Genomic DNA, 27,976 nt, shown 5'->3' on the forward strand with positions numbered 1-27,976 from the left:
CTGTACTTCACAGCAAAAGATGCAAACTCAGCAGCAACAAGTGCTTTAAGCTGATACTGTGATACTGTCAAAGGAGGTAACACCAAGAATCCGATGAAACACCTCGCAACGCATAGCGTTTTTTTAAAAGCCCAGAAATGCACCGTATTTGATAGCTTGCTGCCAGACGTAACACCGAGCAAATCTACTGCGGGTGGGTTGCCTGTTATGCAACATCCCCCAAAAACACGAAGAGGAGAGTCCTGGCCCGTAGCCCTGCCAGTGTAGCAGAAATGATGATGATGATGATGCAGCAGCAGCCGTTCTTCTCTGCATGAGTAGCTTAATGTTGTTCGTGTGTAATTGTTGAGTAGGCTAACCACGTTATTACATTAATGCATGTAAGGTGAACTAGCAAACATCATCATAGCTACATGCGGCTGTCTTCTTGTTTGATGGCAGATACTCCCTTCACCCTGGCCAAAAAGGCTAAAATGACCAAAGAAAAAGTGGAAAACAGTTAAACATGAGAGGTTTTTGGACAAAGTTTGTGTTTTTTCCATTGTTTAAGCACTGCTTCCAGCCAAGAGTGATACCATATATGCCCCATAGCTGCAGAAAAGGCTAACATTGTTATCCTTTTACAAAAAACAGCTGAACATGAGAGGTTTTTGGACCAATTTTGTGTTCTCCGTTCTTTAAGCACCGGTTTGAGCATCGTTTAAGCACCGGCACCGTTTCAAAAGTACCGATTTGGCACCGGTATCGGATAAAACCTAAACGATACCCATCCCTAGTGATTACCAACAAAGATTAATGCATATCAGGACTTTGACTTAGAAACTGTTTTATTCATATTTCAGGGATTTCAAAGGTGTCAGATTTACTTTGTCTAAAGTGAAAAAACCCCCAGCTCAGTTCCTATTCTGCTCTATCAGTCCTATCAGTGTCTGCCACACCTGAATGAGCAGCAGAGGAGTGTACAGTTGAATTGAATGCACCCACATGTATTACAGCTTTCGGCTTCTTGGATTTAACCCTTGATGTACTGACAGTCAAATATCATGAGGCTCTTTTTGGCCTACATGCAACCGTCAGCTTGACTGAACTGCACCTGGTGTGTAGATTCAGATACCAGAATGTGTTTGAACATGAACACATTTTTTTTTTTTTTTGCTTAAAAGAAATGCTGACCTCAGTGCATGACCTCACTCGACAAACAAAGACATTTTAGAAGCATACTTCCTGACTTATTCTGAGTCATCTGTTACCAGGAAAACTCCAATGCAGCAGGCTGCTGAGTGCACACAGGCCTCTATTCTGTTTACAGGTTATATGTAGTGTATTGTAAGCATGTATGCAATCCTCTCATAGGTTGGGTCACCTTAAATTACTCAATAGATCGGCCAGACGTCGCGCTGCCCGAAGCTTCAGACCATCATCAATTAACTGACCGAGCTTCAACTCTTTAATTAGCACAAAAATGCAATGTGTATAACATGATTACAGTTGCACCTGCAATGAAAGATTGTTATCTAATTAAGCTAACAGCTGAAATACAGACTTTAATGTAACATCAACAGCTTCAATAAATGCTTCGATGAAATGATAATGATAAATGATAAGTAATGCAATAGTAATGATAATGGTTATGAATAGTAACAGTAAAATAATTTCCTAATCTCCACAGCCTCCATGTTCTGTCTTCTCTGAATAGCTACCCTGTACACTCTAACCACTGTGAAAAGACAGTATATGTTCCCAACATATTTTGAAGGCAGAACGAATAAAAATGATGATTTCTCTGACCAAGGAGACCTTCTTACGCCTATAGAGAACATAGAGACACTGAGGAACCAGGAGACCAGAGTCCAAAACCAGGATAAAGAGTTTCAGTGAATGTGGTGTTGAAGGTGTGGAGGTGGATCAGAGTGTCAGAGGAGACTCTGTTGAAGGACAGAGTGCCAGCAGGACAGTCCACATACACTGCTACTCTGTTAGAGGCAGTGGAGGAGGAGAGGATGGTGGTGGTGATGGATGTTTCTTCTTTTCTGTGACAGACTGAGTAACCACCATCATAGTAGAAAAGACTCCAGGACTGTTGATTTTCTCCAAATACACAGTCGTCACTGCCTCCTTTCCTTCCGATGCTTCTGTTACTCAATGATATATGAACCCTTCCTTTCCACTCGACCTCCCAGTAACAGCGACCAGTCAGACCATTTCTACACAGCAGCTGAGGATATCGGTCAAATCTGTCTGGATGATCAGGATATGACTGATCCTCCATAACATACATAGCCTCATTGTTGTTGTCAGACAGCCTGATCCTACTGTGTACTGTGTCTGAATCAATAGTGAGTGGACAGGAATCTGATAGAGAGAACAAACAAAATGAAAGCATAAAAATGTTCATTTATATTAACAAACAATCATTCATGAAATAACAATGAAACAAAGTTATAGTAGAAAATACACAGTCCAAATACAGGGTGTATCAAAAAGAATTAAATCCAAAAGGCTAGATGCACGCTCAATCATCCAGGAAAGTAAATCTACAAAAGTTGAATCTGTTCATCTGGACGTAGCGTTTTGTGGGAGAAACGTTTCGTCACTCATACAAGTGGCTTCTTCAGTCTCAGCTGACTGCAGGTTTCAATCTTATAAACAGTACATTTGCATAATGACTGAAACCAGCCCACTGAAACAAACAGAGTAACATAGTGTACGCGGTTAAGTGCAGGAGAATTGCTAGGATTTTTACATCGGGGAAACCAAACAACTTTTAGCGAAGAGGATAGCACAACACAGAAGAGCTACCTCGTCAGGCCAGGACTCTGCAGTCTATTCACACCTACAGGCCAGTGGACACTCTTTCAATGATGAGGATGTAACATCCTGGACAGGGAGGAACGCTGGTTTGAGCGCGAAGTCAAAGAGGCCATTTACATGAAAGGGGAAAGACCATCTCTGAATCGAGGAGGGGGCCTAAGGGTACATCTGTCACCATCTTACAATGCTGTGATTGCAGCCATTCCCCAACTCTCTGTTGGGGAATGGCTGTGGGATTATAATATTATCTTATGCCATGTTATACCCCTGATTAATGATTGTGAATTATGTAGTTTTAGTTTGCATTATTCTCCTGAATTAGAAGAAGGTGATAACTATTAAAGGTATTAAACTGATTTGTATTACATTAGACTGCTGATTTATTGTGAATGAATGATATTGTTTTATGATGCATTATACTGCTGAGTTATAGGAAATACTGTTTTCAGAGAGTCAGGGCCTTGCTGTTCTGATAGTAGAGGACACAGAGAGCACAGGAGCTTCTCTCCCACCGTTGATGAAGGCAGACAAAATAGGGAGCAGCCAAGGCCATAAGTCAGGCTCGCTAGGAGTTACCTAGTTTTTACGACTAGGTGGGGGCCACAGTGATGAGACAGCTTACAGGGAGGAGGTCAGCGCCCTGACCCACTGGTGTCAAGACAACCATCTCACCCTCAACGTCGCAAAGACAAAGGAGTTGATAGTGGACTTCCGGAGGTGCAGAGAAAGTGGTAGCCATCCATGTTAATGATTGATTTTGGTGATGAAAGAAATTAGGATTTGAATCACCAAATTGACTTTTTGTTTAACCATATTTGGACTCACGTAGTCACATAGATTTGTTGAGGTGGGATAGTTGATGAGGTTCATGTATCCGTTCAGAACATCTCCAGAGAGTTTTTGGAAGTTTTTAACAAGAGATTTAGTGTCTCTTTATGTTTGAGCGATTTATACATCAGGGAAACCAAACAACCTTTGGCGAAGAGGATGGCACAACACAGAAGAGCTACCTTGTCAGGCCAAGACTCTGCAGTCTATTTACACCTACAGGCCAGTGGACGCTCTATCAATGATGAGGATGTAACATCCTGGACAGGGAGGAGCGCTGGTTTGAGCGCGAAGTCAAGGAGGCCATTTACGTCAAAGGGGAAAGACCATCTCTGAATCAAGGAGGGGGCCTAAGGGTCCATCTGTCACCATCTTACAATGCTGTGATTGCAGCCATTCCCCAACTCTCTGTGAATGGGACTCATGGCCATTGATCAGAGGGCTTTGATCAGTGGGCTTTGATAAGTGGTTGTTGATCAATGGTCATGACAAGTTGCATATTAATGATCAAGCACTGAGCTCCTAGCCCATTGTTATAATAATAATGGATTGCATTTCTAGGCACCCAAAGTTCTTTACTCTCACATTCACACACTGGTGCAGGCAAACCATAGTTGTAGCCACAGCTGCCCTGGGGCAGACTGGCAGAAGCGAGGCTGCCATATCACGCCATCGGCCCCTCTGGCCAACACCAGTAGGCGGCAGGGTAAAGTGTCTTGCCCAAGAACACAACGGCCGGGACAGAGGGAGCAGTGGGATCGAACCGGCAACCTTTCGGTTACAGATGAGATTCCCAACCCCCTGAGCCATGGTCGCCCTTTTTCCTTCAGTGGGCTGGTTTCAGTCATTATGCAAATGTCCTGTTTATAAGATTGGGAAAACCTGCAGTCAGCTGAGACTGAAGAAGTCACTTGGATGAGTGACAAGACGTTTCTCCCACGGAAAATGCCACATCCAGATGAATAGAATCAACCTTTTGGGAGTTTTAGAAACTGTTTATTTAAATATACTTACACTTTATCAGACCTTTCCTCAGCCATCGGACTCCACCAGGATCAAATCTAAAATGAATTGAGGGGAAGGATGTAAGCACAAAATGAATTGAAAGACAGAGGGTTGAGTTACTAAATCTAAAACATTTTACTAATAAGCTTTTCGTCAGCTTTTTCATCCATGGATGCTTGTTATTAGCATTGGTTTTCAGTGCTCAGTGGGGGTTTCCACTCTCAAACTTGACTGAAGAGATCATTTATGATTGTAAAGTGAGCCATTATCTGAGGACTTTAAAATGATAACACATCTATTGTAAATGTCTTTATTTAAACTCAGTCAGACTGGATTTCTATGTGTAGCTGAGGTATCAGCTACTTTCCTGTATTTTTTTTAATATTCTCCTGCTTTTCAAAAATTCTCATTCTCAAATGTTAATGCTATAATTTTGTTAAAGTCTTGACCCTTGACATTTCAAGCATGTTTGAGGTTTGATGTCTGTCCAACAAATTTTTGGCCAAAGTATAAAGACAGATAAAGATTTGATCTTTCTCCCTGTTTAAAATATGTTAATTTGATATAGTCTGATTGATCTTAACCTAAGAGACTCCAGTTTACAGCGTGGACTCTTCAATGCAGCTGACAGTAGAATTTCTCCTGAATCCTGCAGGTTATTGTTACCCAGATCCATCTCCCTGAGATTAGTTGATTGAATAACTCTGATCAGAGCTCCACAGCTTCTCTCCGAGAGGTTACAGCCACTCAGCCTTAGAAAAGTTATTGAATAAGAGAAAGAAATGTAATAGTTAAACATCCACAATGAAGCTGCACACAAGTAACATAGATTTTATTAAATGGACATAGACCTGCATTTTAAATCTGATGAAATATAAACAGTTACCAAAATATAACCTATATAGTACAACTGTGGTAGATTAGCTGAAATGGCTTCACATTTCACTAAACATAATATGTTAACACACTAAAGATGCAATAAAGGACCAAACCGTGTTTCATATTTTCTTCCTTAGTCAAAAATATTCGTCAGCTCCAATGTAAAAAATGAAACAAAAGCCATCTATCTATTTATCTATATACATATACATATACATATACACACACACACACACACACACACACACACACACATACATATATATATATATATATATATATATATATATATATATATATATATATATACCATACCTGAGAGTTTCCAGTTTGCAATGTGGACTCTCCAGTCCAACAGACAGAAGAGTAATTCCTGAATCTTGCAGATCATTGTTGCTCAGGTCCAATTTTTGCAAACTACAGGTGTGGCAGCTGAGAACTGAGGAAAGAGCTTCACAGCTTCTCTCTGTGAGGTTACAGTCACTCAGTCTGAAGAGACAATAATACATTTATAAATCTAGAAATAATTTGAATAATGTAAAAGTCCAGCTATCAGTGTACTTACAGAGCCTTGTTTGAGGCTTTGACCACTGGCAGCAGCCTCAGAAGAGCCTCCTCTGAAGCAGAGTATTTCTTCAGTTTAAACACATCCAGATCTTTTTCTGATGACAGTAAGATGAAGACCAGAGCTGACCACTGAGCAGGAGACAGTTTATCTGTGGAGAGGCTTCCTGATCTCAGGGACTGTTGGATCTCCTCCACTAGAGAACGATCATTCAGTTCATTCAGACAGTGGATCAGATTGATGCTCTTCTCTGCAGACAGATTGTCATTGAGCTTCTCCTTGATGTACTGGGCTGTTTCCTGGTTGGTCTGTGAGATACTTCCTGTCTGTGTCAGCAGACCTCGTAGGAGAGTCTGATTACTCTGCAGTGAAAGACCCAGGAGGAAGCGGAGGAACAAGTCCAGGTGTCCATTTGGACTCTGTAAGGCCTTGTCCACAGCACTCTGGGTGACAAGTGTCTCTTCTAGTTCTTCTCTGGTATCACACTTAATGGGTGTTGTTTGTTGTTCTTGCATCAGATTGAGTCGAGAGTTGATGAAGGTCAGATGGACATGAAGAGCAGCCAGAAACTCCTGAACACTCAGATGGATGAAGCAGAACACCTTGTCCTGGTACAGTCCTCTCTCCTCTTTAAAGATCTGTGTGAACACTCCTGAGTACACTGAGGCTGCTCGAATATCGATGCCACACTCTGTCAGGTCTGATTCATAGAAGATCAGGTTTCCTTTCTGCAGCTGATCAAAAGCCAGTTTTCCCAGAGACTCCATCATCTTCCTGCTCTCTGGACTCCAGTGTGGATCTGTCTCAGCTCCTCCATCATATTTGACCTTCTTCACTTTGGCCTGAACCACCAGGAAGGGGATGTACATCTCAGTCAGGGTCTTGGGCAGCTGTCCTCCCTCTCTGGTTTCCAGCACATCCTCCAGAACTGTAGCAGTGATCCAGCAGAAGACTGGGATGTGGCACATGATGTGGAGGCTTCGTGATGTCTTCATGTGGGAGATGATCCTGCTGGCCTGCTCCTCATCTCTGAATCTCTTCCTGAAGTACTCCTCCTTCTGTGGGTCAGTGAACCCTCTGACCTTTGTCACCATGTCAACACAGTCAGGAGGGATCTGATTGGCTGCTGCAGGTCGTGTGGTTATCCAGAGGCGAGCAGAGGGAAGCAGTTTCCCCCTGATGAGGTTTATCAGCAGCGCATCCACTGAGGTGGACTCTCTAGGGTCAATTAGGTTTTTAGTTTTCTGGAAGTCCAGAGGAAGTCGACACTCATCCAGACCATCAAAGATGAACACAACCTGGAAATCTTCAAAGCTGCAGATTCCTGCTTCTTTGGTTTCAGTAAAGAAGTGATGAACAAGTTCCACCAAGCTGAACTTTTCCTCTTTCAGCACATTCAGCTCTCTGAAAGTGAATGGAAATATGAACTTGATGTCCTGGTTGGCTTTGTCTTCAGCCCAGTCCAGGCTGTATTTCTGTGTTAAGACTGTTTTCCCAATGCCAGCCACTCCCATTGTCAGCACTGTTCTGATTTGTTTAATTCTTTGTGGTGAGCCTTTAAAGATGTCTTCTTGTCTGATTGTTGTTTCTGGTCTGTGTGATTTCCTGGATGCTGTTTCAATCTGTCCGACCTCATGTTCATCATTGACCTCTGCAGTCCCTCCCTCTGTGATGTAGAGCTCTGTGTAGATCTGATTCAGTGGGACTTGGGTTGGATTTTCAGCTCTGACACTTCCCTCCAAGGCAATTTGGAACTTCTCTCTGAGCTTACGCTTTAGACACCGATGACACCGTAAAAGACACTCTTGGGGGGGGCAAAAGCAAACCTAGTGAGTATGACAATGTTACTTCAGTAACTCGCCTCACTAATGACGATGGTCACATGACAGGGTGAGGCAATGCCTCCCAAAGATTTCACCCAAAACATCTGTTGATGATGACCCAAACCCTTTTTCGCACTTTGGGTCATGTGGTGAGGCAAATGATTAATAATGGGTCAACGGCCCTGTTAACCCTTTAAAGCTGGCCGGAGCGCTCCGTTTTGCGTAACTATTTTTAAATCCCGGTAGAACTGCAACCCCGTAAGCTAGCGCAATAACTTTTTTTTGCATATGAAACCGGAGGAGTTGTACTTCCATCTTATGCCATCAGCGACTCCTAGGTCACGATTACCTCCCATATATAGCTTTGAAAAAATTGCATAAAAACCACTTTGCAACAACAAAAACATAATATTCCAGAAACACGCTTTGCCGATCCGATCAGCTGTTCGTAACACTTCCTATGTCCATCATCGTGAACTATCGCATGTCCGCCATGACCTGCCCGAAACAGGAAGTAACATCATTTTGCGGAAATGTAGTTTTTTACCATCAGGGCCTTATAAGCCTATACTGGTGTTTTTAAAAGTTATGTTTGACTTTATGACTTTCTGTATCGTTTCTGGGATGCTGAGGACTCATATTGCACTGCTGGAAATAGTTTATTTTGATGCATATGCTGCTTTTTTCGCAAATTTGCATTGTAGTATTTATTTTCGTTTTTCCTGCAGTGCATAAAAATTGGTGTATTTCAAAAATAAAACTATAAAGACACTCAAAATAAATTGCCTGTGATGGGAAAACAATTTGTGCAACTTTTTTGTACTTACAGTTTTGAGGAATAAACCTCTTAAATTTCTCTAACTACAAATATATGTTAAAAAAATAAAAACAATTTTCAATTTTTTTGTAGGTAATTGCTTTTTTGCAATTACTATGCACTTAAATGGTAAATGGCTTGTATTTGTATAGCGCTCTCCTAGTCCTAAGGATCCCAAAGCACTTTACACATCCAGTTATCCACACACTGGTGATGGCAAGCTACGTTGTAGCCACAGTCACCATGGGGCGCACTGAAAGAGGCGAGGACACTGGCGCCACCGGGCCCTCTGACCACCACCAGTAGTCAACGGGTGAAGTGTCTTGCACAAGACACACAACTTCCGAGACTGTCCAGGGCTCGAACCGGCAACCTTCCGATTACAAGGCGAACTCCCAACTCTTGAGCCACAATCGCACATAAAATGAGTTAAAGTTAGATATACATTTCAATATTGAGGTTGGCTTTTTTTCCTCTGGCAGAAGGGAGTATGGAGGGGAATTTTTGTTCTTTAGGGTTTCTTTTTCTTCTCTTTTTACCTGTCAGTGACTCTAGCTCGGTTTCACAAGACCCAGTTTTTTTCCCTTTCCTATTGATTGTAGCATCGGCCTATTTGGGGAGGGTACCAATATGGAAAATATATATATAAATCTTATAAAGTTTGTATCTGTCTTGTGTGAAACTTGTATGAAAAGCATACAAGAGTGAAAACCGATATTGTCATGTTTCGGCTGTGTACAGGCAAGAGAAGGACCCAAATGCAAAACTCACTACACAGGAATAAAACTCAAAAAGCTGCTTTATTGCAGAATGGCACAAAAATATAACAAAACTAAACTGGGGCATGGATAAACGGAAACACAGCCATGAGGGAGACTACGACACTGACAAAGAGAAACATAGGGCTTAAATACACAGAGGGGTAACGAGAGAATGAGACACAGAAGGAGAGCACAGCTGGGAGTAATCAGGCTGGACGAGACAAGGGAAGCAAAACTAGAAACACTCACATGAGGCATGGACCTCATGTGAGTGGCTGTAGCTCAGGTGGCAGAGCAGGTCAGCCACTAATCAGAAGGTCGGTGGTTCGATCCCAGGCTGCACCCTGGCTGCATGCCAAATATCCTTGGGCAAGATACTAACCCCGTGTTTGCCTACTGGTGGTGGTCAGAGGGCCCGGTGGCGCCTGTGTCCGGCAGCCTCGCCTCTGTCAGTGCGCCCCAGGGCAGCTGTGGCTACAATGTAGCTTGCTATCGCCAGTGTGTGAATGTGTGTGTGAATGGGTGGATGACTGAATGTAGTGTAAAGCGCTTTGGGGTCCTATGGACTAGAAAAGCGCTATACAAATGCAGGCCATTTACCTTCAAAGTAAAACAGGAAACACACTGACTGAATTCTAAACATGCAAACTTAACAGCAACTGGGGAGACAGAATATAGGAGCCTGAAACATGGTACAAAAACATCACAGTGGACATAACATGGAACACAGGGAAGCCATATGACAAAGCCAAAGAACTGAACCTATGATAACCATAACTGAAATCTAGGGAAACAAGAAACGGTACAACAAAGGACTCAAAACATAATCCATAATATAAAAACACCAGATCTCTTCAAAATAAAACTGGGAACGAGAGGCAGACATGACAACATAAGACAACAGACATGAAACACACGAAGGGCAAGGGAGACTTCACAGGGGTTGAAAACACAAGTAAGCAAATGAATATAGGAAACCTAAAAAGCTTAAACATATGAACATCAAAAGAACTAAAACTCAAAACACTGGGTCATAAGACCCAGGATCGTGACAGATATAAGATCCCTTGAAAAATTATATAAATGAAACTTGTATGTTTTGGATACTTACTAAAACAATATGTCATGGTCCTGGGCCATGTTGGCCCAGTATTCTTAGTTTCTTGTATCTTTTGTATTTCGTTCCTTATTTAGGCCATGTTTTCTGAGGTGTCCTGTTGTGGTGTTCCCTAAGTGTTTTCCCTTCGTGACTCTTACCCCCTGTGTGCCCCCCTGTGTATTTATCAGCCCTCGTCTCTCGTTGTGTTTATTCCATGTTTCCCCTGCCCGTTATGTCTATGTTCTCCCTGTGCTCTCTCTCCCCTCCTGTCTGAACCCCCGTGTACTTCCTGTTTTACTTTGGGACTCCCGCACCTGTATACGTCATGTTATGTTCACCCCGCCCTGTCTCGTTATGATTATCAGTGTCACCTGTGTTCCCCATGTGCTCCCACTTCCCTCGTTAACCCTCGGTGTATTTCTGTCTGCGTCTCCCTCAGTTCTGTGTCGCGTTCTCCCTCATGCTGCGTGGATTTCCCTGTGTCTCTCTCCGAGTGTTAGTTTATTGTTCCCAGTTTAAGTTTTGTATTTCCTGTGATCTGCCTTCCAGCATTAAAGCTGTGATTTTGAGTTTATCCCCTGAGTCCGTGAGTTTGCATTTTGGGTCCTCATCCTGCCTGCCACACAGTGAGCCATGACACAATATATGAAAGTAATGAGAAAGTGGCCACTTTCATGAGTAAATCATATAAGCCTTATATGATTTACTATATGAGGTAAGCCAAATCTTATGCAAGTCTTTGATAAGGTTTTTCTATTTATTTTCCATATGGGTAAGGGGTTATTAGGAGTTGCTTTTGTTTTCTTTTTTTCTTGTTATGTAAGGTTTTTGTTTTTGTTGCCTATTTTTTTCTTTTCTTTCTCTTTGTTTTTTGTTTTCATAATTTAACTAAACTTCAATTCAATTCAATTTTATTTATATAGTGCCAAATCACAACAAAAGTCGCCTCAAGACGCTTCATAGGTAAACTCACCTACATTCTCTCTTATGGAAATATATATATATGCCCTTGTGTAGTTGTGAACCCCAGAAATGATGTTTTACACAGCATGTTATAAAAAATGTTTTATGTTGATATAACGGACCTTAAAGTAATTTTCTTAAATGCTAAAGGGCTGCATAATGCTGTAAATGTCGTGGCCCTGGGTCAAAACAACCCAGCGTTCTTAGTTTTCTTGTTTATGTATTTTCTTAGTTCATGATTTATTCCACAGTTCCTAGGTTGTTTAGTTTAGTTTATTGGATTCCCTCCAGTGTCTCTACCCTTTGTATCTCTCTCTGTGTCTGTTGTGAGTTTCCTGTTTTAGTCTGAAGGTCTGTCTCATGTGAGTGTTCTCAGCTTTACATCTGTATCTCGTCAGCTCTGATTTCTCCCAGGTGTGTTCTCCTCCTGTCTCCCCTCCCATGATTACCCCTGTGAGTATTTAAGCCCTGTGTGTCTCCTGCCTGTTGCTGGTTTGCCTGCGTTATTGCCCTCCGTCAACCTGTGTGCATTGGTTCCCTGCATCATTTCCCTAAGTCTCCCTGCAACTCTCTTTCAGGTCTGTTTCTGTTAGTTTTCCCAGTTTAGTTCTTCTTGCGTTCTGGACATGACTTCTCCCCTGCTATATTTGTATTGTCACTGTCAAAATGAAGGTTCACTCACTTCGGAAGCTGCCCGCATCTTGGGTCTTTTATTAAAATTCCACTTGCCACATGAGCCGTGACAGTAAAAAGACAAAAAACTCTTTCACCATTGAAAAAAGAAAAACCCCCAAATTGCTTTATTGTCAGAAACCCCTCTAAATGATTTGTAACATTTATATTTGTAACACACACAACTAAAGAGAAGTTGAGTTGGTCAAGTTCTCTACTCATCTTGCAAAAGAAAAACTAGAGGAGTGGCTATCCTTATTCATCACAATTTGCTGTGTGCTGTACAAATCATGGACAAACAGTATCCCACATTCTTGATGTTTAGTTCACAAACACTTCTTGTAATGACTATTTACTACTCCTGGCATTTTGGAGATGTTATACAGTAAAGTTACAGTGGGATACAAATAATATCAGGCTGATCCTGCTGTAATTTGTTCCACCTGTCCAAATCACGGACAAACGACATCCCACAGTTGTTTGTTTTTGAACCCATTTTGCACAGAGAGGCATTTTTTAGAAAAATGTATTGATAGCAGTGTGGAGGTAAGCATCAACGACACAGAGCTCTCAGCTCTCACTCCTTCTTTATTAGTCTCCAACATCAACTGGGCATATCGCGCCACAAAACACAGGAACACACTTCCTATACACTGGGTGTGAGTGGAGCCCTCTAGTGCCCCCCCCCCCCCCCCCCGAACACACAGCAGAACTAGTCCAGGACCCGGGGCTTAAGCAAACGGCCGGAACGGCTGAACCGGGGGGGTGGGGAACTGACAGAGGGCAACCCAGCCCGGGAGCGAGGCTGGCACTGGCGGTCAGAAAAAGCTGCAGACGACTCGGACTCCGTTGATTTTGGGTCGCTCCTGGGGGAAAAAACAGAATCCATCAGCCCAGTGGCAGGTGGGCGGCCGCAGCGAGGGGCCTGGGCCGGGACCACCTGATCCTCCTGCATAACATGTGAAGGCTTAAGTTTGTCAACAGAGACAACCTCCTGCCGACCGCCAAAGTCCAAAATGAAATGTTTGTTGCCTGGTTTAAGAACCCTGTATGGCCCGTCATATGGTGGACGCAGCGGAGTCCTATGGGCATCGTGCCTGACGAAAACGAAACGAGCAGAGTCCAACGAACTCGGAACAAAAGTGTCAGGCAGGCAGTGGTGCACAGGACCAGGAACAGGAAATGAGTCTCTTGGGGGGCGAAAAGGCAACAAAGAGGTATCGAAACATGGGGGAGGGCTCTCAGGTAAGAATTCCCCGGGGACCCGGAGAGGCTGGCCGAGGACCAGTTCAGCCGGGGAAACCCCGAGGTCTTCTTTAACCGCGCTACGCAATCCCAGCAAAACCCACGGAAGACGATCGACCCAGTCGCCACTTGTTAAGGAAGCCCGGAGCGCGGCCTTAAGTGACCGGTGAAACCGTTCGCACATCCCATTAGCTTGCGGGTGGTATGCTGTGGTGCGGTGGACCTTGACCCCCAGGCCGTCAGCCATAGCCGACCAAAGCTCAGAAACAAACTGGGGGCCCCTGTCCGAGGTAATGTCAGCAGGGGGACCGAAACGTGAAACCCACGTTGACAAAAATGCCCTAGCCACCGTCACCGCCGTCGTGGACACCAGGGGTACCGCCTCCGGCCACCTGGTCGTGCGGTCCACCACAGTCAAAAGGTGCGTGAAACCCTGTGACTGCGGCAAGGGAACAACCAGGTCCACATGAACGTGATCAAAACGCCTACCCGGGACACGGAAAGGTTCGAGGGGTGCCTGTGTGTGCCGGTGGATTTTCGAGCGTTGACATGGGATACAAACCGCCACCCATTCTTTCACCGCCTTGCGAATGCCCGGCCAAACAAACCTGGCGCTGACCAGCTTGACCGAGGCCCGGACGCCGGGAGGAGAGAGGGCATGCACCGAGTCAAAAACACGATGACGCGACGAAAGGGGAACCACCGGGCGGGGGCGAACAGTGGAAACGTCGCAAAGATGATGCGGACCGCCGTCCCACACCGGGGTGTCCTCCAGGACGAGACCCGTTTTTGTTGACTGAAGGGCAAGGACGTTGCTCGGCGGCCATGGCAGCGTAGTCGACGCCGACATACACCGGAGAAACCAACACACGTGAGAGACAGTCAGCGACGTGATTGGACTTATCAGCCACATGCTGAATGTCTGTGGTAAACTCTGAAATGGCCGCCAACTGGCGCTGCTGGCGTGCGCTCCATGGGTCAGAGACCTTGGACATCGCAAACGTCAAAGGTTTGTGGTCAACGTACGCAGTAAAGTTGCGACCCTCGAGGAAAAAACGAAAATGTCGTGTGGCGAGGTGCAGGGCCAGCAACTCCCTGTCAAAAACACTGTACTTGCGTTCAGCATCCCGGAGCGTACGACTGAAAAAGGCGAGCGGTTGCCAGAGACCCAAAACCCGCTGTTCCAACACCCCACCCACTGCCACGTCGGACGCGTTGGTGGTCAACGCGATCTCTGCCGACGGAAGTGGGTGGGCCAGCAGGGTGGCGTCAGCCAGTGCAGACTTGGCTGCGGAAAATGCATGGACGCGTTCCGGCAGCCAGTCAACCGGATCTTTGGCCGTTTTACCCTTTAAGGCAGCATCGAGTGGCTGTAGCAGGTGAGCAGCTCTGGGGAGAAAGCGGTTGTAAAGGTTTATCATCCCCAAGAACTCTTGCAACGCTTTAACCGACGTGGGACGCAAAAAAGCCGAAACGGCCTGGACTCTGTCGGGCAACGGAACCACACCTTCAGCGGAAATCCGGTGCCCAAGGAAATCCTGAACAGGCAACCCAAACTGGCACTTGGAAGGGTTGATGATCAGGCCGTGCGCTGCCAAACGCTGGAAAACCTGGCGCAGATGGGACTCGTGCTGGCTCGCTGAGCAGCTGGCCACCAATATATCGTCCTGATAAACAAAAACGAACGGCAGCCCACGCAAAACGGAGTCCATCAGCCGCTGAAAGGTCTGGGCGGCACCTTTCAGGCCAAACGGCATGCGTAAAAACTCGAACAAGCCGAAGGGGGTAATGACAGCGGTTTTAGGAACGTCTTCGGCGCACACGGGAACTTGGAGATACTCCTGCACCAAGTCAATTTTAGAAAAAATCGACGTTCCGGCGAGATTGGCAGAAAAATCCTGAATGTGGGGGATGGGGTAACGGTCATTCTCCGTGGCATTATTTAAACGGCGGAAATCTCCGCATGGCCGCCACCGACCATCCGATGTGGGCACCATGTGAAGCGGAGAGGCCCATGCACTGTTCGAACGCTGTACAATGCCAAGGCGCTCCATGGCTGCAAACTCTTCCCGAGCGACGGACAGTCTCGCGGGGTCGAGGCGGCACGCGCGCGCGAACACCGGTGGCCCGACCGTGGGAATATTATGCTCTACCCCATGCTTCGTTACCGTGCTAGAGAAATTAGGGACAGACAGCGATGGAAACTCTAAAAGCAAACGCTGAAAAGCATCCCCGGAGGTCACTACATTAGCCCGAATCAGGGGCTCGGCGGCCCGAGTAAAACAGGGTAACGAAGAAAACGAGAGAGCATCGATTAAACGTCTGTTAGCAACATCGACAAGCAGTCCATGAGCACACAGAAAATCAGCAGCTAAAATAGGTACAGAGCTAGCAGCAACAACAAAGTTCCACTGGAAATCCCGGCCATGAAAACAAACAGTCACCAACCTTTCCCCAAACGTTTTGATGGGAGAGCCATTAGCTGCAATGAGCTGCGGCCCACAGTTCGCTGCTAGCCCGTCGGCAGCGGTAGGGGGAAGGAGGCTCTTCTGGGAGCCAGAGTCCACGAGAAAACGTCTCCCGGAGAGCGAGTCCTCTATGAAGAGCAGGCTTTCTTTATTGCCAGCAGTCGCGGCTGCTACGGCGCGCTGGCGGGTCCGTTTCCCTGGGCCGTGAAAGCGCAAGGCGGCAGGCAGCGACGCACTCTGTCGCCAAACGCTGATGGTAGAAACAGATGCTCTTTCCGCAGTGTCGGCGTGTAGCAATCCCTGTCGTCAGCAAGGGGGCGGATGCTCCGGGGGAGGCAGGTGGAGGCGTGGAAGGTGCCGCCGGCGGGTCCGTAGTCAGGGCGTGAACGTTGAAAGTGTGGCTAGCCAGGAGAATGCGATCCGCTTCTTCAGCCAGGGAGCGATAATCCTTCACTGGCTGAAGAAGCGGGGAGTTTGCGAGGACAGCTCTCACGGCGGCCGGTAGTTGGCGGAGGAAGAGGTGGGTGAAGAGGAAACCACCGTCATCCGGCCCAAGCAACGATAGCATGTTCTCCATGAGCTCGAGCGCGGTACCGCCACCCAAGCCTGACTGGTTGAGGAGCTTTTCGGCTCGTTCAGCGTCGGAGAGGGCATAGCGCCGAAGAAGCAGCTCCTTGAGGGCGTGTATTTCCCTTGGGCGGGTGGGTCCCGGAGGAGTGTCATCGCGCGACGGGTGGCCAGTGGGTCGAGCGAGGCCACCACATGGTGATACTTCGTGTCGTCAGCCGAGATGCCGCGAAGGGCAAACTGAGCCTCCACGTGTACAAACCATGACGGGGGGTCATGGAGCCAAAAGTCCAGCAGTTTCAGCGCCACAGCGAACGTAGCTGCAACAGGAGGCGGAGGTCCGGCGGTCCGGTCCATAGTGGAGTCTGCATTATCTGCGGCCCGTTGCATGCTCGAGTCAGGGGTCACCAATATGGAGGTAAGCATCAACGACACAGAGCTCTCAGTTCTCACTCCTTCTTTATTAGTCTCCAACATCAACTGGGCATATCGCGCCACAAAACACAGGAACACACTTCCTATACACTGGGTGTGAGTGGAGCCCTTTAGTGGTCCACCACAGCAGTGCTGAATATTATTACACAGGAAAAAAAACAACTACATGTAAAATAATTGCACCATGACACCGCTACCTTTCTTAATGGAGTGACAGTAACTGCGTGTGTGTATGTAAGCATGTAAAACCTGAAGATAATCAGATTAACAGTATTTTGTCTTTATCCGCCATTGTAGAAATTCATCTCATGTAAACAATAACGTGACGTGAAAAAAGGCACATACTTTTAATGTTGGGTGACGAACTCTGTATTCCTCATCCACACTTAAACGCAAAAACTGAGTTTTCAAAAATCTCCAACCTGACAGGAGTTTTCAAAAATCTCTTTTTTTGGTTATTCGAAACCCCATTTACATGTGGACGAAAGGTCCAAACGCATGGAAAAAGCTCAATTTTCAAAAATACCCGTGTAAGTGTGGACGTAGCGTAAAAGAGTTTGTAGTTTATTTTTTTGCTATCTGTAATTTATTGCGGTTTACTTCTATTTGTTTGTTTGTCTGTCTACTAAATGTTTGAGGTGTGAAATAAACTGCAATGGAGTTGCGTTTAAAAACAAAATAGGGATGTGAGTGGCTGGAGGATGTGTTTGTGCCTGAAGGCGCGGGGAGGGGGTAGGTGGTTGTTTATTTTGGTGTAAAACAAAGGGGCCTAGCATAAAAAGTTTGAAAACCACTGCTCTAAGCTATTAGTGACGAGACTGGAGGGCATTCTGCCCTTACCCTATAAACCCTGATCAAACAGGTTTCATTTAAAACCAATTTTCATCTACAAATATCAGGCGATTGTTAAATACTACACAACATTCAAATCAGACAAATTATAAAGCCTATGTCAAATCTTTAGATGTCGAAAAGGCATGTGACAGAATCGAGTGGACATACTTTTTTACATATTAGTAAGATTTGGCTTAGGACTTTATTGGATGGATAAAAACTATTTATGATCTCCCAGAAGCTTGTCTTATTACACATGTTGTACAATCACCAGCCTTCCCACTGCAAAGAGGTACGAGGCAAGACTTTCCTCTGCCCCTCCTCCTTTTTTGCACTAGCACTTGAACTGCCATTCAGCAGGATCAAGATGTGCATGATATAACAATGGGTGGAACAATCCATAAAATAGCATTGAATGCAGATGATATTCTTTTGGGGCGATCGTGGCTCAAGAGTTGGCCGTTCGCCTTATAATCGGAAGGTTGCCAGGCAAGACCCCAGGTGCAGGCTGTGTAAAGATGCCCCAGAGACAATCCAGCACATAACAGCAGGGTGCAAGATGCTAGCAGGCAGGGCATACATGGAACGCCATAACCAAGTGGCCGGCATAGTGTACAGGAACATCTGTGCCGAGTATAACCTGGAAGTCCCGAGGTCAAAATGGGAGATGCCCCCAAGGGTGGTGGAGAATGACCGAGCTAAGATCCTGTGGGACTTCCAGATACAGACGGACAAAATGGTGGTGGCTAACCAACCGGACATAGTGGTGGTAGACAAACAGAAGAAGACGGGCGTAGTGATCGATGTAGCGGTTCCGAATGACAGCAATATCAGGAAGAAGGAACACGAGAAGCTGGAGAAATACCAAGGGCTCAGAGAAGAGCTCGAGAGGATGTGGAGGGTGAAGGTAACGGTGGTCCCCGTGGTAATCGGAGCACTAGGTGCGGTGACTCCCGAGCTAGGTGAGTGGCTCCAGCAGATCCCAGGAACAACTTGGAGATCGTTGATTGTTGGGTTTTTCTCTGTGTTGTTACGAACTTGTATGTCCATGTGTTTGTTTGTGCAGGTGTTGTGTTTTTTCTATGTTAATTTAGCTGTGCCAGGATATACTGCCCCGGCGTGATTGGATCCAGCTGGAGGACCCGCCCATTAAAAGGAGGCTTGAGTGCTACAGCGAGGGAGGTCCTCGCGTTTCTCCTCATGACCCAGCAGTAGTCCTGTGGTAGCCGCTGGCTGCAGTACGTTTGAAAGTTGTGGAAGTGGAGTGGGTAGGGGTGAGCTGCCGTTTCTTTTGATCACCCGTTTTCTCCTGTTTTGAGTTAGTTAAGGAGGTCAGACTCTGTCTTTATTTTTGACTTTGTTTTGGTAAGGTCAGGGGTGCGGGATCTGTGTAGGTTTGTTTTGTTTATTGTTTTGGCCTTGGCTCACCCTGAAGTGTTGACACTCCCGTTTTGGTTCTCTTTATTCACATTGTAAATAAATCACCTCATATCTAACGGATTTGTTTCTCGTGGCTGCTTGGGTCTTGGGGGGGAAGCGGGTGCCTCGCTCATGTTATGGCCTGGCCCTAGACGGGTCATAACAGTATCTATAATACATTTGGTGCTATATAAATAAAATTGAATTAATTTGAAAAAATCTGTCCAGAAGAGCACAGTCCAAGGAACAGCTAAGATGCTGTGCAGGACCCTCAAGCTCCCAGGACTCTGGTAGAGGACCCGAGCTAGAAGGATAGACTGCCCGGAAGGGGGAGCAGAGAATTTATTGTGGATTTTAAAAGTGACTTTCGAAATGATATTTCTTTTAAAATCAATTTTTGATTTGAAGTAGTCATTGATGGATAAATAATTGATAATATGGATGGATAAATAGTTGCTTTATAATTATTCTTTTTTAATTTTACATTGAATGATCATATAATGAATTACTCTACTACTGTCTGAATGAATAAAATAATAAAAAAAATCATTAGTAAATTAATTTATTAATAAATATTATTTTGCACAATTCATTACTGAAGCAGAAAGGTTGATTTTGATGTGTTTTCGTGTTTAAATCTTAAGCAGATTTTCTGTAAACTGCCTATGTTAAATTTTAGGGGTTTGCTTCACATTTAAATCGACTGTGTAACTGCCTACACTAAGGCTACGTTCACTCTGCAGGTCTTAGAAAGAAAGAAGACATCACACACAACGCGCTCTGTTTAGACCCAGAGCAAACAGTATTGTTTGACTGATGGCCCTTAATATAAAGACTTCGGACTTTACGTTTCCCAGTTTTTGCTTTAAGTTATTTTGTTATTTACATAATAATGTAAATAACCTAATAATGATCCTTATTGCTGTTTTAGAGGAGCGCTGCTTCAAAGGATAGCTGCAGATTTCTGTCAGAATCTGCAGATTATGCAGTACAAAGAAAATGTTCACGTTTCTCCAACGTTGTCTTCCCAACAGTTTCACTAACATCTACACTGGAGGGCCAGGAAGCGTTCACGATGTCTTCTCGGGCGCTTCTCCGGAGCTGATAATTAGCGTCTGTCTTGTGTCAGTGACGTAAAAGACACATTTAATGTGACATGACAGTTCAAACAGCAGTCGCTTTCTAAAACATTGTGTACATATCCGATTCAGTACCACATACAAAAGTGACCCAGATTGGATTTGATATTGGATTTGTGCCGTTCACACTGTCACACCATGATCGGATATGGGTCGCATAGGGTAAAAAAAAAAATCGGATTTGATGCGCTTTCACATGCAGTGTGAACGTAGCCTAATACTACAACAGCCAGAGAAATACCAGATTGAAACAAGAGCTCTGATTGGTCACTTTCATGTGTTGAGACCTTAGTAAGTAAGTAAGTAAGTAAGTAAGTAAAATTTATTTATATAGCGCTTTTCACAGATAAAAATCACAAAGTGCTTTACAACACAGAAAATGGGAATATAAAAACAATATAACAGTAAATAAAACTATGTAAAACAATAAAACTATAAAAACAGCATAAGAAGAAATTAATCAAATGCTTTTAGTGACATTACTTCAGACTGTTAAACTCTTACCTTCTGATGAAACTGTATGGACTGGTTTTTCTTGTTTCTCCACAGCGTGTGAAGGTTTATCTGTTGGAGGAAATTAGAAATCATGAACAGGTCTTTGTAAGTGTTTTCATTTTTCATGATTCATGCATGATTTTTATTTATCTGTGTGTGTGTGTGTGTGTGTGTGTGTGTGTGTGTGTGTGTGTGTGTGTGTGATACAAGATATGCTAAATTTTATAGAGACACAACAGCAAGGTGTAAAAAGAATAGAATAGAGATTCAGTTTATAAATATACTTCATGAAAATCATTTCTCATGTTATCTGTACACCACACCAAGTGTTTCATGTTATTTCTTTGACTGACTTGTACGAGTCTTGACTTTGTCCAAAATCTTTTGTGCGACTCCCAAAGCATTTTCAGGTTTGTATTTATTGATCATCAAATTCACTATTTCCAGTTTATCAGCTGTCTGAAGATCACTCTTTGGGATGGCTGGTAAACCATCCAGTGCCTCAGATTTCTGTAGATACCACTTAAAGAGCTTCAGTTCCTTATCGCTCAAATTCCCAAGTGTTTCCAGAAGCTCGGTCTGCAGACCTTCCTTCATCTTTGCTCTGTAACAACACAAGAGTACAAATCTGAAGAAACTGGAAAGATCAGAGTCAGAGAGTTTTAAAGTTTAAGAAGCCAGTGTGTTTGTTTAATCAGAATCCCCATTAGCATAAGCCTTAGCTTTATTAATCCTGTGTGTCACTCAATCCAACACCACAACAAAAAACAAGCAGATTCTTAACAAACAGATAGCAATTAATTTCATATCACATGAAATATATTCCAGCCCTAACTACAGTGGATGCAAAAGTATTCGGCCCCCTTGAACTTTCCCACATTTTGTCACATTACACAAACATGAATCAGTTTTAGTGGAATTCCAGGTGAAAGACCAACACAAAGTGGTGCACATGTGAGAAGTGGAATGAAAATCAGACATGATTCCAAACATTTTTTACAAATAAATAACTGCAAAGTGGGGTGTGCGTAATTATTCAGCCCCCTGAGTCAATACTTTGTAGAACCAGCTTTTGCTGCAGTTCCAGCTGCCAGTCTTTGAGGGTCTGTCTCTACCAGCTTTGAAGATCTACAGACTGAATCTTTGCCCATTCTTCTTTGAAACAGCTCCAGCTCAGTCAGATTAGATGGGCAGCGTTTGTGAACAGCAGTTTCAGATCTTGCCACAGATTCTCGATTGGATTTAGATCTGGACTTTGACTGGGCCGTTCTAACACATGGATATGTTTGGTTTTAAACCATCCCATCGTTGCCCTGGCTTTATGTTCAGGGTCGTTGTCCTGCTGGAAGGTGAACCTCCGCCCCAGTCTCAAGTCTCAACTCTGACCAGCTTCCCTGTCCCTGCTGAAGAGAAGCCCCCCCAGAGCATGATGCTGCCACCACCATATCTGACAGTGGGGATGGTGTGTTCAGAGTGATGTGCAGTGTTTTCTGCCACACAAAGCGTTTTGCATTTTGGCCAAAAGGTTCCATGTTGGTCTCATCTGAGCAGAGCAGCTTCTTCCACATGTTTGCTGTGTCCCCCACATGGCTTGTGGCAAACTGCAAACGGGACTTCTTATGGTTTTCTGTTAACAATGGCTTTCTTCTTGCCACTCTTCCATAAAGGCAGGGCTCTAGACTAACTTTTTGCCATGGGCGCACTGGTACGCCTAACTTTAAAAAGTTAAAAAGCACTCAAATTTTTCAACCGCATTACTTAACACCACAGTTTTACATGTGCACTTTTTTGGGGGGGGAGTTGCAGTCCATACAGACAATATTCATTTCTAAATGATTAACTAACAAACTTGTGCTTAAAGTGCTTTGTCAATATTGTAGAAAATGTTCAACTTAATCATCATCTTGGCTCCTCTGATGACCTGTTTGCTGCTGTCTGCTGCTGAAAGGCAGTGGGGAGAGGGGACACTTGGGCAGTGCATTTACTGCAGCATTCAAAGATTGATGGCACTGTATCAGAGCACCGGCTATGAATTTCAGAAGGATCAGGCCTTAACTTAACAGAAAAGTTAGCAATAGTTCTTTTCCTATTACAGCTACATCCACTCTGTCGTGCCGAGGCTGCTCACTAGGGCTGGGTATCATCACTGATTTCTATCATCCATTCGATTCCGGTTTTCAAAGTCCCGATTCGATTCAACTTAGCCTCAGACAGTCAGAAATATTATAATTCTGATCATTTATCAGTACTGACTTCATCAGAATTGTGAACATCACAGCAGATGCCTTTGTGTGAAAGTAACTGAGAATAAAACACAGGAAAACATGAAGGAGATTTTCCTGGTCTGGCTTTTTATTGCAGATAACCTTAAAATATTCTGCAATAATCTGTAATTTTGCATAATTTTAAGAAGTTTAAATTTCTTCAGTATTGAACAGCAGAAATTAGGCTTTCTTGTCCGAGGTCATTTAAGTGAAAAAAGAAAAAGACAGCGCTGTAAACAACGGTAGACTGGTGGGTAATAAGCCAATGAATGATGCAGAAAACAGAGATTTGAAACTGTTCCTGAAGTACACACAGAGAGCTGTGCATGAAGTGTGATTTTTATCGTGGTGGAAGCAAAACAGCAAAAGTCAGAGGGAATTCATGACGACATTGATCAAATGTGAAGCGCAGTTTGCTGCTTCTTTTGCTGCTGGCTCGGTGAATTTTGGTTGGAGAGACAAAACCTGCAGCTCAGAATCAGCGCAAAAAGACGTAAACACAGCGCGGACCGGACGCATCAGGATCGCTGAGCTCCGACAGCGTGTCCATCTGCGGGCCGTCGGGTGAGAAAGCCGAGAAAGACAAAGCTGATTCTGATGCGTCGGTTCGTGTTTACGTCTTTGTGTGGAATCCGTGTGCCTGCTCTCATCTGCTGTTTGGTTGTTGTTGAAATGGTTTTGTGAGCTTTAATCTGAGAATCTGGCGTTTCTGGCAAAACACAGTTATATTTAAAAGTCGATTCAGGATTTAATGAATCGATATCGCTTTATTCAAGCTACTCACCTCGCTCTTCCAACTGGACTTTCAAGTGCCAACTTTGTGCAGTGCACGACTAATAGTTGTCCTATGGACAGATTCCCCCACCTGAGCTGTAGATCTCTGCAGCTCGTCCAGAGTCACCATGGGCCTCTTGGCTGCATTTCTGATCAGCGCTCTCCTTGTTCAGTCTGTGAGTTTAGGAGGACGGCCTTGTCTTGGTAGGTTTACAGTTGTGCCATACTCCTTCCATTTCTGAATGATGGCTTGAACAGTGCTGCGTGGGATGTTCAAGGCTTGGGAAATCTTTTTGTAGACTAAGCCTGCTTTAAATTTCTCAATAACTTTATCCCTGACCTGTACTGTACTGACATTAGATTACACACAGGTGCTCTCTATTTAGTCATTAGCACTCATCAGGCAACGTCTATGGGCAACTGACTGCACTCAGACCAAAGGGGCTGAATAATTACGCATACCCCACTTTTCAGCTATTTATTTGTAAAAAAAAAATGCTTGGAATCATGTCTGATCCGAGCCCATTGTTCCTTCAGTGGGCTGGTTTCAGTCATTATGCAAATGTACTGTTTATAAGATTTGGGGAAACCTGCAGTCAGCTGAGACTGAAGTCACCTGGATGAGTGACGAAATGTTTCTCCCACAAAACGCTACGTCCAGATTAACAGATTCAAATTTTGGAGAATCATGCATGATTTCCGTTCCACTTCTCACGTGTACACCACTTTGTGTTGGTCTTTCACCTGGAATTCCAATAGAATTCAATTAGGTTAGTGGCTGTAATGTGACAAAATGTGGGAAAGTTCAAAGGGGCCGAAAACTTTTGCAAGCCGCTGTATATGCTTCATCAAAACGAAAGCTTCAAGCCATTCAAACATGTCATAAGTCATACTCTAAATAATACAGAGTAAGCGGTATGTGCTGAGGACAGAGTCAAAGATTGGTAAATAAAACTGAAAATCTTAACCCAAATGCAGACATCTTAAAGAAAAACACACCTCGATTAACAGGATGTCCAAACAAAAGGCACAACAGACAGACAGCAGGCAGAAACACTCACAGGAAGAAGCCTAACAGTTTAACAAAGGTTAGTACCTAAGCAACAGCAAGTAACTCATACAAACATCAACTGAAAGTAAGTGAAACAATGGGGAAGGCAGAAAACAAGCAGATCAAAAACAAAAAATGCATTAATATAATTCAAATCAGAACTATAAATAATTACACACAAATAACAATAATAATAATAATAATAGCAGCTTGATTCAAATGTAATTTACATTTACTATCAGGTAAAAATTACTAAAAACATTACCATCAAGATAAAGTGACACAGATCAAATTAAAACATCCCATCGTATCTTGTAATCCAATGCCAACTACAGGGTGGGCCATTTATATGGATACACCGTAACAACATGGGAATGGTTGGTGATATTAAAGTCCTGTTTGTGGCACATTAGTATATGTGAGGGGGCAAACTCCTCAAGATGGGCGGTGACCATGGTGGCCATTTAGAAGTCGGCCATCTTGGATACAACTTTTGTTTTTTCAATAGGGAGAGGGCCATGTGACACATCAGACTTATTGGTAATGTCACAAGAAAACAATGGTGTGCTTGGTTTCAACGTAACTTTACTCACATATACTAATGTGCCACAAACAGGACTTTAATATCACCAAACATTCTCATGTTATTACAGTGTATACATATAAATGGCCCACCCTGTACTACTTATATTAAAGTAACATGTATTATAAAGTGTTTTTGACTAACAACTGCAGCAATAGGTACAATAAATTAATATTAATGAAAGTAGGGTTAGAATCTGCTTTAACTGCATCATAAACATGTGGATCATCATGTAAACATATATGTTTTATACACATGACATCATCAGCCAAAGACCAGAGGTCACTGTGTGAGAGCAATAACAGGACATTTAATATCAGACATTCATGCTTCTGTGTAACTGACGCTGACCTTATGAAGCTCTGCTACAAACCTATGCAGAGAGATCCACACCTGTTACAACTTTACATGTCCCAGCACTACTCTTTAATATTCACATAACCACTAGAGGTCAGTGTGAGCAGAGGGAGGAGCTCAGCTAGATGAGCATAAGTAAAGACAAGTTTAATATTCTCCTTGTCTCTCACAAAGTGAAGGAAAAATGAAAACTGTTAGAACCCGTTTGATGCCTGACAGCTGCAGTGGTTCTGATAAAGCGTGAGCAGTCTGAGATGTCAGTGAGCAGTAACAAGGAGAAAATGTTTGCTGCCTGTTGAACAGAAACACTTTCCACGACAAATGAAAGCTGAATGATCAGAGACTTACAGCAGTGACGCTGAGTCCTGGTTCTCCTCACAGATCCAAGAGTTCACAGAGTGGAGCTGAAGACTTCACTTCACCTGAGCTGGATCACCTCACAGGCAAACACTGACACAATAAGTCTCAGAACGTCCTGTCGAGCACAGCAGGCTCCACCTCTAAAACCAGAATGTTGAGTTCTTTCAACAAACTGGTTTGATCTGTTTTCCTGCAGTGTGAAACTCACACAGTTAACTGGTTTAAAAACACTGACAGACAGAGGGAGAAAAGCCTGGATGGTCACAGGGGTCATGGAGAGGTCCATCAGTACTGCAGAGAGCATTTCCCATCATGCAGCTGGATCTGTTGATCTGTACACTCAGAACCTTAAAACCTCCCAGTCTTCTTCTCTTAAAGTTCTTCCAGAGTCCTGTGAATCATATCTTCACTGTTTTCTCCATATATACACACTGTAGCTGCATGGCAGCAGCTTTTGACTCGTTCTTTCTGTATTCAAAAGGACTTGCCATTTTTAATAAAACCAAATGTGTCTGAATGATGCAATAATCTCTCTTTGCAGCCATTCAGACACACCTATCTGGTCTGAATGTCATTCTGATGTCCTTAACCTGTAGAATGATGTAGACAAGATGGCAGCAGCATGTCTCCTTGATGAATTTCTGCTTTGAATTTTTGGGGTATTTTTTGTTTTTTACTATTTTAAATGGATTTCAGTTTTTTCCAAGAAGCTTTTTTAAGAGTATTTTAAAGCATTCTCTAAATTCATGGAAAGTGGTCTATTTATTGGGACCTCTGCTTCTACCAGAAGTTGTCTGCACCACACCAGGGCCTGTGCTGCTAGCATAAACCAACTGAACCTCAGCAGCGCCTGTGCTGTTTGCTGAAGCCATCTCACTGCACCGGGGCCTTTGCTGCCAGCTGAACCAACTTTATCTGTGTTGCTAGTGGAAGACATCAGCACCACACCAAGGCCTGTGCTGCTAGAAAAAGCTCAGGTGCATTACATCGGGCGCCGTGCTGTTGATTGAAGCCCTCTACACCTCATTGGCCACTGTGCTAGCAGAAGCCCTCTGCTAGCAAGCCACCAGGACCTGAGCTTCTGGCTGGAGCCTTACATGCCATCCTAGGTTTGTGCAGCCTATTTAATTCAGCATCAACAATCATTGTGTCTTTTGGACAATGGCTTTCTTAATTACTTTACTTATTGGATCTGGGGGACTTTGGGATACTCAATTTTTCTAAGATGAGCACATTTAACAGTGTCCCCATTCTGCGAGACATGGTCCCCAGAGCTACATGCATCACTGCTGCTGTGCATCCTATACAATTTTCAATGTATTTGGAACAGGACATGAATTTATCATTTGACCTACACAAAGATTTACCTCACCTCACGGTACGGTTTGGTGACGTCACCGTGAAATCCAGCGTCATGACTTTAACATTGAACAAATCCAGTCCGCACAGGCTCAGGGACAGACTTCATCCTTTTACTTTAACCCTGAAACATGAAGCTGTCGCTCATAATGAGACAGGAGCTCAGCTTTCAGCGTCACAGCTGGAACAACATCAGCTGACATGAAAGAAACACCAGACCCCCACTGTGCCGGACCAGGCACGGTGGGGGTCTGGTGTTTCTTTCATGTCAGCTGAGAGTAAGAAATTAAGGCTACGTCCACACGTACACGGGTATTTTTGAAAAAGGAGATTTTCTGTTTTCGTTCTTTTTTTTTTGTCCCGTTTGGATCTTTACCATCAGAATTGTTGTCTTAAGGCCAAG

At 44.0% G+C, this 27,976-nt stretch overlaps 1 protein-coding gene and 1 long non-coding RNA gene across 2 annotated transcripts; both read right to left on the minus strand.

Moving 5' to 3' along the window:
• Nucleotides 1-355: 355 nt before the first annotated feature.
• LOC146712289 (protein NLRC3-like) lies at nucleotides 356-26,301 on the minus strand. The gene is made up of 8 exons (XM_085452001.1): nucleotides 26,203-26,301; nucleotides 21,179-21,429; nucleotides 20,835-20,894; nucleotides 6,089-7,892; nucleotides 5,839-6,012; nucleotides 5,229-5,396; nucleotides 4,654-4,700; nucleotides 356-2,352 (listed from the first exon to the last, which is right to left on the minus strand). The coding sequence occupies exons 2-8, from the start codon at nucleotides 21,420-21,422 to the stop codon at nucleotides 1,808-1,810; spliced, it is 3,042 nt and encodes a 1,013-aa protein (XP_085308127.1). The 5' UTR covers nucleotides 21,423-21,429; nucleotides 26,203-26,301; the 3' UTR covers nucleotides 356-1,807.
• LOC146712290 (uncharacterized) lies at nucleotides 9,510-12,794 on the minus strand. The gene is made up of 2 exons (XR_014919037.1): nucleotides 10,090-12,794; nucleotides 9,510-9,751 (listed from the first exon to the last, which is right to left on the minus strand). It is a non-coding gene; the product is annotated as an uncharacterized LOC146712290 (long non-coding RNA).
• Nucleotides 26,302-27,976: the final 1,675 nt, after the last annotated feature.

This window comes from Copadichromis virginalis, linkage group LG3 (genome assembly GCF_057382275.1).
Source record: "Copadichromis virginalis isolate Kocher_CV1m ecotype Utaka linkage group LG3, C_Virginalis_male_GT1.1, whole genome shotgun sequence".
NCBI classification, from domain to species: domain Eukaryota; kingdom Metazoa; phylum Chordata; class Actinopteri; order Cichliformes; family Cichlidae; genus Copadichromis; species Copadichromis virginalis.